The sequence below is a fragment of the Scardinius erythrophthalmus genome, assembly GCF_964197995.2.
Source record: "Scardinius erythrophthalmus genome assembly, chromosome: 7".
In the NCBI taxonomy this organism is placed as follows: Eukaryota; Metazoa; Chordata; class Actinopteri; order Cypriniformes; family Leuciscidae; genus Scardinius; species Scardinius erythrophthalmus.
In genome coordinates this window covers 1,601,649-1,615,542 of record NC_138227.1, presented here as the reverse complement: position 1 = coordinate 1,615,542, position 13,894 = coordinate 1,601,649, and the positions used below count along the sequence as shown (strand labels likewise).

General features: G+C 38.6%; 1 protein-coding gene across 3 annotated transcripts in view; it reads left to right on the top strand.

Moving 5' to 3' along the window:
- Positions 1-13,894, top strand: part of arap1 (ArfGAP with RhoGAP domain, ankyrin repeat and PH domain 1) — a 90,637-nt gene that overhangs the window by 21,287 nt on the left and 55,456 nt on the right. For all 3 annotated transcript variants that reach the window (XM_081370545.1, XM_081370546.1, XM_081370547.1), the window contains 7 exons: positions 2,452-2,567; positions 4,751-4,833; positions 4,920-5,026; positions 6,185-6,349; positions 6,974-7,043; positions 7,497-7,617; positions 9,606-9,796. In XM_081370545.1, coding sequence (XP_081226671.1) covers positions 2,452-2,567; positions 4,751-4,833; positions 4,920-5,026; positions 6,185-6,349; positions 6,974-7,043; positions 7,497-7,617; positions 9,606-9,796 — 853 coding nt within the window. The remainder of the gene's footprint in view (positions 1-2,451; positions 2,568-4,750; positions 4,834-4,919; positions 5,027-6,184; positions 6,350-6,973; positions 7,044-7,496; positions 7,618-9,605; positions 9,797-13,894) is intronic.

The following is a 13,894-nucleotide window of genomic DNA, read 5'->3' as shown; positions in this document are numbered from 1 at the left end:
ACAAACATAAACAACAAAGTTAAAAGAGTGGCAGCAGCATATAAGCATAACAGGAGTAAAACTTTAATACATTCGCTCATCCATGAACATGGTTTCTGCCTGAATCCCGTCGGATTGCTTTCCATCGACTGTGGAGGTGAAGACTACAACTCCCATGATTCCTTGCTCATTCACAGCGTCATCAAGTTACGGCTTTATTGTTTTGATGAATTTATGTAGCAGATGTGGAGTTAACTATCTTCTAGTCATTGATTAGCATATTCTGTCATGATAATCTATCATGAAACTGTGCCTTAAGGGATTGTTCACCCAAAAATTAAAATTAGCCCATTTTTTTACTCAGGATATGACTTTCTTCTCTCAGAAGGATACAATCGGAGTTATGTTAAATGTATTGGCATTGGAAGAGCCAATGTCCTGGCTCTTCCAAGCTTTATAATGGCAGTGAATGGCCGTTTCTGTTTTGAAGTCCATAAAAGTGCATCTATCCATCATAAAAGTGCATCTGTCATCATAAAAGTGCATATATCATCATAAAAGTGCATATATCATCATAAAAGTGCATCTGTCCATCATAAAAGTGCATCTGTCCATCATAAAAGTGCATCTGTCCATGATAAAAGTTCATCTATCCATCATAAAAGTGCATCTGTCCATCATAAAAGTGCATCTGTCCATCATAAAAGTTCATCTGTCATCATAAAAGTGCATCTATCCATCATAAAAGTGCATCTGTCCATCATAAAAGTTCATCTGTCATCATAAAAGTGCATCTATCCATCATAAAAGTGCATATATCATCATAAAAGTGCATATATCATCATAAAAGTGCATCTGTCCATCATAAAAGTGCATCTGTCATCATAAAAGTGCATCTGTCCATCATAAAAGTGCATCTGTCATCATAAAAGTGCATCTATCCATCATAAAAGTGCATATATCATCATAAAAGTGCATATATCATCATAAAAGTGCATCTGTCCATCATAAAAGTGCATCTGTCATCATAAAAGTGCATCTATCCATCATAAAAGTGCATATATCATCATAAAAGTGCATATATCATCATAAAAGTGCATCTGTCCATCATAAAAGTGCATCTGTCCATCATAAAAGTTCATCTGTCCATCATAAAAGTGCATCTATCTATCATAAAAGTGCATCTGTCCATCATAAAAGTGCATCTGTCCATCATAAAAGTGCATCTATCCATCATAAAAGTGCATCTGTCCATCATAAAAGTGCATCTGTCCATCATAAAAGTGCATCTGTCCATCATAAAAGTGCATCTGTCCATCATAAAGTGCATCTGTCCATCATAAAAGTGCATCTATCCATCATAAAAGTGCATCTGTCCATCATAAAAGTGCATCTGTCCATCATAAAAGTGCATCTGTCCATCATAAAAGTGCATCTGTCCATCATAAAAGTGCATCTGTCCATCATAAAGTGCATCTGTCCATCATAAAAGTGCATCTGTCCATCATAAAAGTTCATCTGTCCATCATAAAAGTGCATCTGTCCATCATAAAAGTGCATCTGTCCATCATAAAGTGCATCTGTCCATCATAAAAGTGCATCTGTCCATCATAAAAGTTCATCTGTCCATCATAAAAGTGCATCTGTCCATCATAAAGTGCATCTGTCCATCATAAAAGTGCATCTATCCATCATAAAAGTGCATCTGTCCATCATAAAAGTGCATCTGTCCATCATAAAGTGCATCTGTCCATCATAAAAGTGCATCTGTCCATCATAAAAGTTCATCTGTCCATCATAAAAGTGCATCTGTCCATCATAAAGTGCATCTGTCCATCATAAAAGTGCATCTATCCATCATAAAAGTGCATCTGTCCATCATAAAAGTGCATCTGTCCATCATAAAAGTGCATCTGTCCATCATAAAAGTGCATCTATCCATCATAAAAGTGCATCTGTCCATCATAAAAGTGCATCTGTCCATCATAAAAGTGCATCTGTCCATCATAAAAGTGCATCTGTCCATCATAAAGTGCTCCACTGGCTCCAGGGGGTTAATAAAGGCCGTCTGACTTGAGGTTGAGTAAATCATGGGCTAATTTTCATTTTTGGGTGAACTATCCCTTTAAGTTTTGTTTTCCTGGAATTTCATATGATTAATGATTAATCATCAAATGTGTATGTGTGGAATTACACTGGAAATGTGTTGTTGTGCTGCGAGTGACGCATGTGAGGCTCAGCACAGGTGTGCAGGTGGATCTGATGAACCTGTTGTGTCAGGTGCTTCTGCGCTCACGAGAGCGAGGCGTGTGGAGACACGCTCTCCCGCTCTCTCTCTCTGCAAGCGCTTCTCTGTCGCTCCAGCATGAAGAAGTTCAGTCGGCTGATCAGTGTTCTCCGCAGCTTCTCCTCTGAGCTGACGGAGGAAGATGATGATGATAACTCTTCCTCCTCTGTGTGTGCTCGTCTCAGCTCTCCTGCGGATGATCTCTCGGACACGGATCGACTCCCGGACGTCCCGCCTCGGATCAGACCGAGAGAGAGAGAGAGAGAGAGAAGAGACGTCCCGCCGCCGCCCCTCAAGAGCAGTGAGTAGACCCGCACTAAACCCTGACATTAACACTCACTAACTCTATTATAACTCTATTCTAGAGCTGTAAAGCCAAAGCAGCTATATATATATATATATACACACATTACCGTTTACTGTTTATCATTCTCACTTATTTTGTAAAGTTTGATACATAGCAGACATGTTTTTTTTTTGTTGCACATAGGATTATTGTTTGTAAAGTGGGAGATTGATTTGCATGAATAGGATCGCATATAATTCCACTGCACTCTTTTGTAGAATGACAAATAAAGCTCTTAGTCTGGTACGGTGGCCCAGAGAGCTCAGCTGAAGAAAACACATGCAGATAGAAGAACTGAAATTAAGAAAACATCTTCATCAGTTTTACACACACGTGTGCTCCCGATACTCCCAACACAACCGAACGCAGAAGCGTGATGAGACTAGCACAGACCACGACACTAATGTTCCCGGGGGACCCAGCGAGTGGCGAACCCGTCCGGGACGTGCGCACTGATGGCTTGAGGATTCGAAGAAACCTTTATGAGGATTATCAGTGTTGAAAATGTTTTTAACTTTTGATCAATTTAATGTGTCCTTGATGAGTAAAAGTATTGATTTCTTTTACACCCCCCTCCCCCCCCCAAAAAAGTATCTATTCATCAAAAAATCCTGAAAAATAAAATATTAGTTTCCACAGAAATATGAACTGTTTCCAACACTGATAATAATCATAAATGTCTCTTGATCATCAGATCCTCATATTAGAGTGATTTCTGAAGGATCATGTGACACTGAAGACTGGAGTAATGATGATGAACATTCAGCTTTGATCACAGGAATAAATTACACTTTACTATATTCACATAGAGAACAGCTGATTTACATTATAATAATATTTCACTGTTTTACTGTATTTTTGATCAAATAAATGCAGCTTTGGTGAGCAGAAGAGACTCTTTCAGAAACATTAAAAATAGTACCGATCCCAAACTTTTGTTTCATTGAAAACAGGAAGTTGTTGCAGGATGTTTAAAAGGGCTTGTTCTGTTTCTCAATAAGCCAGTAGGCTTTCGTTGACGTCACATGATTGGCAGCTGAGATCAGGGGGGAGGAGCTTTCTCATTCTACACAGCATCTGATTGGCTTAAATGTGTGTGTGTCCTGGAGTGCAACATTAAAATATCATTCTTGCATATAAATGAGCTCAAAGCTACAGCAACGAACACTTAAAGATGAAGCATTTCAACCTCTGTCTTCAATATCATGCCCATGGTTTTTGTTCTGTTTTAATATCTAATTTGAATATCTGAAAGTCTTTTACAATGACGACACCTGGCAAACTAATTGTTATTATTATTGCTACTTTCCTCAAAAAATGTTTTATTTATTTTTTTATTTTTAGGTAAAAGTACATAGGTGTCATGACGTTTTTTATTATTATTTCCTAATTTTGAACATCTCTGTAAACATAAGGTGGATTTGAAATTCACTTCTTGACTATTAGTCAAAGAGACAATGATGACACAATTTGAAATCTAATTGTTTTCTTTTATAATTGTCACTTTCCTTAAATTTCGTCAGTGTTTTCACGGCAGATTTGCCTAAGCGGCATCTATTATTATTATTTACTTATTTACAAGTTTACATATTTTTTATATCTCATTTGGTCCATAATTCTCATTTTTAGTTGTTGTTGTTGTTGTTTCACGTGTGTGTAGTTGTTTAGTCCTTTCCTGTGATTGTACTGTTTATTTGTCTGTAAAACTGAAAATACTACAATAAATATGTGACCCCGGACAGTAGGATATTAAGTAAACATCATGTTTTGTAAATTTCCTACCGTAAATATAAAAAATACATATTTTTGTGAGTGAATGCAGCAAAATCATGAACATAAATGGACAACTTTAAAGGAGATTTTCTCAATGTTTTTTTTATTTTTGCACCTTCAGATTCCAAAATTTCTAATAGTTTTATCTCGGCCAAATATTGTCCTATCATAACAATTAAAAAAAAAAGACCCTTGTAACTGGTTTTGTGGTCCAAGCCTCAAGGTCACATATAATATTTAGGGGAAGAAAAGATGGAGGTGTACAGTACCTACTCTAGTCATTCTGCAAGAGTCTGGGGCTCTAAACACGTGTAGTGTCTGGTTTGATGAGTTAATGTCTTGTTTTGTCTTCTTCTGCTCTGTAGAGTTGGATTCAGGGGAAAGTTCAGATGAATATGACGGCCGCGAGCCCTGCAGAGACGCTAAACTCATAGACATGGCCAACAAGGTGCGTAATAATGAGCATTCCTCAACACCTCAGATTCGTCCAATCAGCACAGTCGCTGTGTGATTGACAGCTGTTTCCTCCAATAGACGTCCTTGCTGGTTCCCAAGGTGACGAAGCCCCGTTACAGCAGCCTGTGCAGCGACGACGAGCTGCTCGATGACGACACAAGCTGTTACCAGTCCGTGTCCATCAAGTGAGTCTATTAACAGATGCAGCGACGCATTTAGATTTCTCCTGCAGTTCTGCAAACGTGTTGCTGTGAGGCTTTAGTGGATTTGGCAATAGGAGAAGTTCATGTTCAATGTAATAATATAACACTTCCTTCTTTTCTTGACTTCTCCCATCTCTCCCTCTTTATCTCAGTTCAGTTCAGTTCAGAAAGCTTTACTGGCATGACAAAAAAAAGATACATTTTGTATTGCCAAAGCATTAAAACAACATAGAACGTTTTGTGAAGCCAGAAAATAATAATACAACTAAATAAAAAAAGACAATATTTTATATATATATATATATATATATATATATATATATATATATATATATATATATATATATATATATATAAAAAAAGACAATATTTTATATATATATATATATATATATATATATATATATATATTCATGGCTAGATATAGCAAAAATAATAACATTAAACAATAATAATAAAATAAATAAAGAGTAATAATAATAAATAATATAAAAAGAATATAATACAGAAATCATGTAACAACTGAACTTAGAAATTGAACATTAAATACATGTGTGTAGGTCTGATGGGTTGTGTTTTCGGCTGTAAGTGAGTGTGTGTTTAATGGATGTTTGCTTAATTAAGTTTGCCTCTCTCTCTCTCTCTCTCTCTCTCTCTCTCTCTCTCTCACACTCTCACTCACACTCACTCACTCACTCACTCACTCACTCACTCACTCACTCACTCACTCACTCACTCACTCACTCACTCACTCACACACACTCACTCACTCTCTCACACTCTCACACACACACTCTCACTCACTCACTCACTCACTCACTCACTCACTCACTCACTCACTCACTCACTCACACACACTCACTCACTCTCTCACACTCTCACACACACACTCTCACTCACTCATTCTCTCTCTCACTCACTCACTCACTCACTCACACACACACACACACACACACACACACACACACACACACTCACTCACTCACTCACTCACTCACTCACTCTCTCACACTCTCTCACACTCTCTCACACTCCCACACACTCCCACACACACACACACACACACACACACTCACTCACTCACTCACACTCTCACACTCTCTCTCACACACTCACACACACACACTCTCACACACACAGACGGGGTTCGTGGATTGATGACTACGGCTCGATCTCGGGCTCTCAGAACAGCGTCTATCTGCCGTTCACTGGTCATGTTAGTGCTTCGCCTCCTCGAGAAGACTTCGACTCCGCGAGCGTTCCGGTTATTAAAATGGGCTGGTTGGACAAGAATCCTCCTCAAGGGTGCGTGAGTGTGTGTGTGTGTAAAGGTTTATATTACATTGACAGGACCAAATGCCCCCACAAGGATAGTGAGATCTCCTGCATCTCCATGGAGAAATAGGTTAATAAACATACTAATGATGTTTTTTGAAAATGTAAAAATATGTATGTGCATGTGGGGGGTGTGTGGGGGGTGTGTGAGTGAGTCTGTGTGAGTGAGTCTGTGGGAGTGAGTCTGTGGGAGAGGGTGTGTGTGAGTGAGTCTGTGGGAGAGTGTGTGTGGGAGAGGGTATGTGGGAGAGGGTGTGTGTGTGTGAGTGTACGAGTGAGTGAGTATATGTGTGTGTGAGCGAGTGAGTGCGCGTGTGTGTGTGTGTGCGAGTTTGTGCGTATCTATGCTTCCATCCAAATTTGCAAATGTAACTTTTGTGCAAAATTTGAATATTGCGTAAATCAATTTGTGAATAAAGCAGTTTCTATCCCACATGTCCAAGAGAACAAAACCTTCAGCATATCTGTAATAAAAAAGGAAGTTTTTTTCGCACAGCATAACTAGTGTAAATCTTTTTTGAAGCAATCTGTCCTATATAAAATAAAGTGTGTTATGTAATGTGTGTGTGTGTGTGTGTGTGTGTGTGTGTGCAGGTCTCTTATCTACCAGAGACGTTGGGTCAAACTGGATGCTGAATACCTGAGATACTTCGACACTGAGAAGGTGTGTGTATTGCTCTAGTCTTTTCTTCTCTATTCTAAACCAGAATTTTCCATCCATTTATTTATTTATTTATTTATTTATTTATTTATTTATTTATTTATTTCATGGTGACTTTAGAACAGTGGTTCTCAACTCCAGTCCTCGGGACCCACTGCTCTGCACATTTTGTATGTCTCCCTTATTTAACACACCTGAACCAGATCATCAGCTCATTAGGAGAGACTCCATGAACTGATTTGAGTGTGTCAGATAAGAGAGACATAGAGCAGCGGGTCACGAGGACTGGAGTTGACAACCACTGCTTTAGAGTACCTTAGTAGTTTACGCTCATCTGGTTAAAGTATGATGTGAAAGGACATGATGAACGTCTCTCACCGCACGTGTCCTTCATCACCACTGACATTTACATCCGCTGCTGATTAAACACACACGCTTGTATTTGTGTGTGTGTAGGACGTCTACTCGAAGAGGATCATACCGACAGCGTCCATCACCGGCGTGGTCAACGTGGGCGATCAGAAGTTTGAGGTTGTGACGCACAATCGCACTTTCCTGTTCCGCGCCGAGAGCGACAGTGAGTGTATAAAGTGTGTGTGTGTGTGTTATAAAGTGTGTTTGTGAACGTGAGACGCACAGTTAATATGTGAGGTTTTGTGGTCCGATGAAACAAAAGTTTCACACAAACTTTTGTGTGACCTCACAAAAACACACCAACACAGTGCTTGGAAAGGGATTCAAAGAGATTCAAAATTATTTGTTTATTTACATATATGTGTGTGTATGTATATATATATATATATATATATATATATATATATATATATATATATATATATATATATATATATATATATATATATATATATATATATATATATATATATATATATATATTAGTATATATATAATATATTAATTATACTGTACAAGACTAGAATTTTAAATATTTCAGGTTCAAACTGTATTTATTTAATAGTTATGGAATTGAAATACCAATAATAACCAGCAAAATATGTTCTGCATAATTGGGGTGTTTTAATTATAAACAAGCCTGGACTCTTGTTTTTATTTGTCTTTATTGCTTCCAGTTGCTTATTCCGCATATGAGGGAGAAGATGAAACACACAGACTCTTACAATCATCTAAAACATTTACAATACAGTAAACACTGTCATAATTCAATAATCTAAAACAATTGACCCTTCGCTAAGCCCCGCCCTCCTTAGTTACTGTTGCTACGCCTGTCAAGCTTTTGCGCCTGGCACTTCTATTTCAGTATGTATGCACCGGTTTCAGACATTCCTAAGGAGATAATTAGTCATTTTTGGCGAACAGGTGAAAATATGAGAGAGCAAGACTGCAGTATGCATTCGAGGGCTATATCCACGACATAATATGCAAACGATTAGAGAATAATTTCATCAAAATTTAAGCTAAAGCCTATAACGTTAGGTCTCAGCGCAAGCAGTAGCCGCCTCGTACGCTGACCATTCAAATGGGAAACACACAGATTGAGGAACAGCTTTGTGCATGCACAGCAGCGTAAGTGAAATTTGAAAATATTCTAATATTTATAAATCAAACAGCTTATCCATAAGTATTGTGGAATAAACACAAGACATTAGCCTGACCACTTTGCAATGATAACATTCTCCCGCTTATATTTGTAGCGCGCCAGGCTACCGCTCACACGTCGTGGGTCATGTAAGTGACTAACTTACTGTTATGAACTGATTAAGTTTGCATACCAACCTTTTCCTTGGAGATCTCCAGCAAGCCCCCTGATGTTCCCTCCTTTTACTAACTACCTTTTACTTTTACTAGACACCGGGAGAGTCACGATCGGATTGGGGTAGGCTAACGTTACTAGTTTGGCCGTCGATTAACAAAATGCTGAAATATATTTTTAAGTAACGTTAAATTATGTCTGTGAGCCTCCGTCTTGCCTTTAATCACAGTGCTTGATCCACGAGCTGGACAATAACTTTATTCTAGAGCTGCTATAAAGCCAAAACACTTTACTTTTATTTTCCTATTATCAATGTAAAGCTGCTTTGGAACAATCTACATTGTTAAAAGCGCTGTATAAATGAAGATGACGCCCGGCATTTCTCCCCTTGGGTTTTAGGTTTCGGGAAGGGAACAAAATCCACCACCCCGTCCAAACTTTTACGATACCGGGTATCAGATTTGCACAATCCATACGCACAACGCTTTGGCATGTTTCCCTCGCTCGAAAGCTTGCCAGACCTCCCGCGCCTAGTTACGGTTGCTAAGCCACGATTGGCCTGTGGCGGTTTTCGGGCGTGGCTTAGCGAAGGGTCAATTGCAATACAGTAAACACATAATTGAGACATTTGTTATACCATTTAAGATTCTTATAACTAAATTTAAGACTTTTAAAGATATGTCAGGTAAATATGGAAGTAAACATTACACTGTTTTAATATCACAGTCACATGACTTAAACACGAGATACTTGAGGCTAGTCAGATAAACAGTCACTTTCACTCAACGACTAAAGTGTGTGTGTGTTTGTGTGTGTGTGTGTGTGTGTGTCAGTGGATAGGAACGAGTGGGTGTCGGCGTTGAAGAGCTGTGTTGGGGTGTCTCGGGGGCGGACGAGCCTGGACTTGACCTTTAACCCCTGTGTGAACTATGAGATGAAGGGTTATCTGGAGCTGCGTGGCCTGCGCCACAAACTCTACACGGTGGTGTGTGCGGATAAAGTCTATCTCTACAAAAATACAGAGGTAAACCGTCTTCCCCACTGAAATCCTGACCGTGGCAGAAGTCTCGAGGTTCATTAATGTGGTTTAGCTTTTCAAATAAAAGAAAAAGCCCCGAAAACGCCATTTTCTGCCCTGATTTGAAGGCTCTGTTGGAAGGGGCGTGTCTAGTCAAGTCAAGTCACCTTCATTAGTCAAGTCAAGTCACCTTCATTAGTCAAGTCAAGTCACCTTCATTAGTCAAGTCAAGTCACCTTCATTAGTCAAGCCAAGTCACCTTCATTAGTCAAGTCACCTTCATTAGTCAAGTCAAGTCACCTTCATTAGTCAAGTCAAGTCACCTTCATTAGTCAAGCCAAGTCACCTTCATTAGTCTAGTCAAGCCAAGTCACCTTCATTAGTCTAGTCAAGTCACCTTCATTAGTCTAGTCAAGCCAAGTCACCTTCATTAGTCTAGTCAAGTCACCTTCATTAGTCAAGTCAAGCCAAGTCACCTTCATTAGTCTAGTCAAGCCAAGTCACCTTCATTAGTCTAGTCAAGCCAAGTCACCTTCATTAGTCTAGTCAAGCCAAGTCACCTTCATTAGTCTAGTCAAGTCACCTTCATTAGTCAAGCCAAGTCACCTTCATTAGTCTAGTCAAGCCAAGTCACCTTCATTAGTCTAGTCAAGTCACCTTCATTAGTCAAGCCAAGTCACCTTCATTAGTCTAGTCAAGCCAAGTCACCTTCATTAGTCTAGTCAAGTCACCTTCATTAGTCTAGTCAAGCCAAGTCACCTTCATTAGTCTAGTCAAGTCACCTTCATTAGTCTAGTCAAGCCAAGTCACCTTCATTAGTCTAGTCAAGTCACTTTCATTAGTCAAGTCAAGTCACCTTCATTAGTCAAGTCAAGTCACCTTCATTAGTCAAGCCAAGTCACCTTCATTAGTCAAGTCAAGTCACCTTCATTAGTCAAGCCAAGTCACCTTCATTAGTCTAGTCAAGTCACCTTCATTAGTCAAGTCAAGTCACCTTCATTAGTCAAGTCAAGTCACCTTCATTAGTCAAGCCAAGTCACCTTCATTAGTCTAGTCAAGTCACCTTCATTAGTCTAGTTAGGGCTGAAACGATTAGTCGACATTTGTCGACAAATATCTTTGTTGTCGAGTAGTCGTTTGATCCCACGTGACCTAATGTAAGGGCCTGCAATATCGCGATTTGACCGCTACGGCGCTTTAGCGCTAGAGTGTAATGCAGCCGTTACAAATGCTATTGCGGTAGAAGAAAACACAGCGCGAATTATGACGGAGTGCAAACGAATCCGAACTAGCAAGGTGTGTAAAGTTTCACAAAACTGCAAACCAAGAATGCTATCGTATGCAATACATGCAAGGCGGAACTTGCTTTTCACGGGAGCACAACATGCATGTTAAAACACTTAAAGAGGAAAAACCCGGCACGAGACGAGCCGGGTGAGAGGTGAATGTTCTCCAGCTGGAGCTAAATAACTAGCAGTAAATCTCTTTTTAGAGAATGCAATACTACTAATAATAGCAATAATATTAACAATAATAATATAATTACAGTAATGTGATGATTTATTTTTGCATAGAATAAAGCTTGATCGAGCTTAGGAGTCAGGGCTGTTTTTATTATTGTAGCTCTATTAGGTAACGTTATTACAGTATTATCCCTTGCCTTTATTTTGTTACATATTCATGAAGACTTACAAAAGGAGATGTTATGAAGAATATCATGTCAGTTAATTTTTTATACTGTAAATTAAAAGGTGAATGAGAATGTCAGCTCAGCTCAATTGTCATATCAATTTAAAAAAAAAATATTCTTATAATAATTGTTTGCAGTTTAAGTGTGTCTGTAATGCAGCTGATATTTTTTTTGTTTATTTTTTTCTATTTAAAGAGAACAGAATATTTAACCAATGTTGCTTAGAGAGCATTTGTGTGTGATTTGAGTTGGACAGAAATCTAAAAACTTAAAGAGAATGACCTGTTTAGTTGCTCAAAGTTCATTAAACCAACCATTTCAAAAGCTGAAGTGATTTTTTTTATATATATTATAGTTAGAATATGTATAACTCAGTGTTTTAACTAATTGAAAAGGCTGAATAATCGTTCCAAACTTACTGATTAGTCGGCGAAATAATCGATGAATAGTCGATTAATCGTTCTAATAATCGTTAGATTAGTCGATTATCAAAATAATCGTTTGTTGCAGCCCTAAGTCTAGTCAAGTCACCTTCATTAGTCAAGTCAAGTCACCTTCATTAGTCAAGTCAAGTAACCTTCATTAGTCAAGTCAAGTCAAGTCACCTTCATTAATCAAGTGAAGCCAAGTCACCTTCATTAGTCTAGTCAAGTCAAGTCACCTTCATTAGTCTAGTCAAGTCACCTTCATTAGTCAAACCAAGTCACCTTCATTAGTCAAGTCACCTTCATTAGTCAAGTCACCTTCATTAGTCAAGTCACCTTCATTAGTCTAGTCAAGTCACCTTCATTAGTCAAGTCAAGTCACCTTCATTAGTCAAGCCAAGTCACCTTCATTAGTCTAGTCAAGTCACCTTCATTAGTCTAGTCAAACCAAGTCACCTTCATTAGTCAAGTCACCTTCATTAGTCAAGTCACCTTCATTAGTCTAGTCAAGTCACCTTCATTAGTCAAGCCAAGTCACCTTCATTAGTCAAGCCAAGTCACCTTCATTAGTCAAGCCAAGTCACCTTCATTAGTCAAGTCAAGTCACCTTCATTAATCAAGTCACCTTCATTAGTCAAGTCAAGTCACCTTCATTAGTCAAGTCAAGTCACCTTCATTAGTCAAGTCAAGTCACCTTCATTAGTCTAGTCAAGTCACATTCATTAATCAAGTGAAGCCAAGTCACCTTCATTAGTCTAGTCAAGTCAAGTCACCTTCATTAGTCTAGTCAAGTCACCTTCATTAGTCAAACCAAGTCACCTTCATTAGTCAAGTCACCTTCATTAGTCAAGTCACCTTCATTAGTCTAGTCAAGTCACCTTCATTATTCAAGCCAAGTCACCTTCATTAGTCAAACCAAGTCACCTTCATTAGTCTAGTCAAGTCACCTTCATTAGTCAAGTCACCTTCATTAGTCAAGTCAAGTCACCTTCATTAGTCTAGTCAAGTCACCTTCATTAGTCAAGCCAAGTCACCTTCATTAGTCAAGCCAAGTCACCTTCATTAGTCAAGCCAAGTCACCTTCATTAGTCAAGTCAAGTCACCTTCATTAGTCAAGTCAAGTCACCTTCATTAGTCAAGTCAAGTCACCTTCAAGTCACCTTCATTAATCAAGTCACCTTCATTAGTCAAGTCAAGTCACCTTCATTAGTCAAGTCAAGTCACCTTCATTAGTCAAGTCAAGTCACCTTCATTAGTCTAGTCAAGTCACATTCATTAATCAAGTGAAGCCAAGTCACCTTCATTAGTCTAGTCAAGTCAAGTCACCTTCATTAGTCTAGTCAAGTCACCTTCATTAGTCAAACCAAGTCACCTTCATTAGTCAAGTCACCTTCATTAGTCAAGTCACCTTCATTAGTCTAGTCAAGTCACCTTCATTATTCAAGCCAAGTCACCTTCATTAGTCAAACCAAGTCACCTTCATTAGTCTAGTCAAGTCACCTTCATTAGTCAAGTCACCTTCATTAGTCAAGCCAAGTCACCTTCATTAGTCAAGCCAAGTCAAGTCACCTTCATTAGTCAAGCCAAGTCACCTTCATTAGTCAAGTCACCTTCATTAGTCAAGTCAAGTTAAGTCAAGTCACGCAAACCTTGAAATAGGTTCCAATGTGCAAGCCTTGAATTTTTTTGAAAAAAAGTTATCCTTCAAAAACGTGAATCTGTGAAAACGCTGATGGAGCGCACATGCGTATTACGTGTTTAGTCTATAGGTATGTGCGTTTGAATATATATGTGTGCAGGCGTGTAGCCTTTCTTTACAAATTGACCTCAACAAACTACTTGTCTGGCCTTAAAAATGTACAGTACAGAATTGTTTATCGCTTGCGCGTATCGATGTGAACTGGAATTTTGACAACGTTTTATCTGTACAGAGGTTAAGGGAAGGAGGTCTTCACAGGGAGAGACTAGTTGACGCTTCAGGACTGGTCT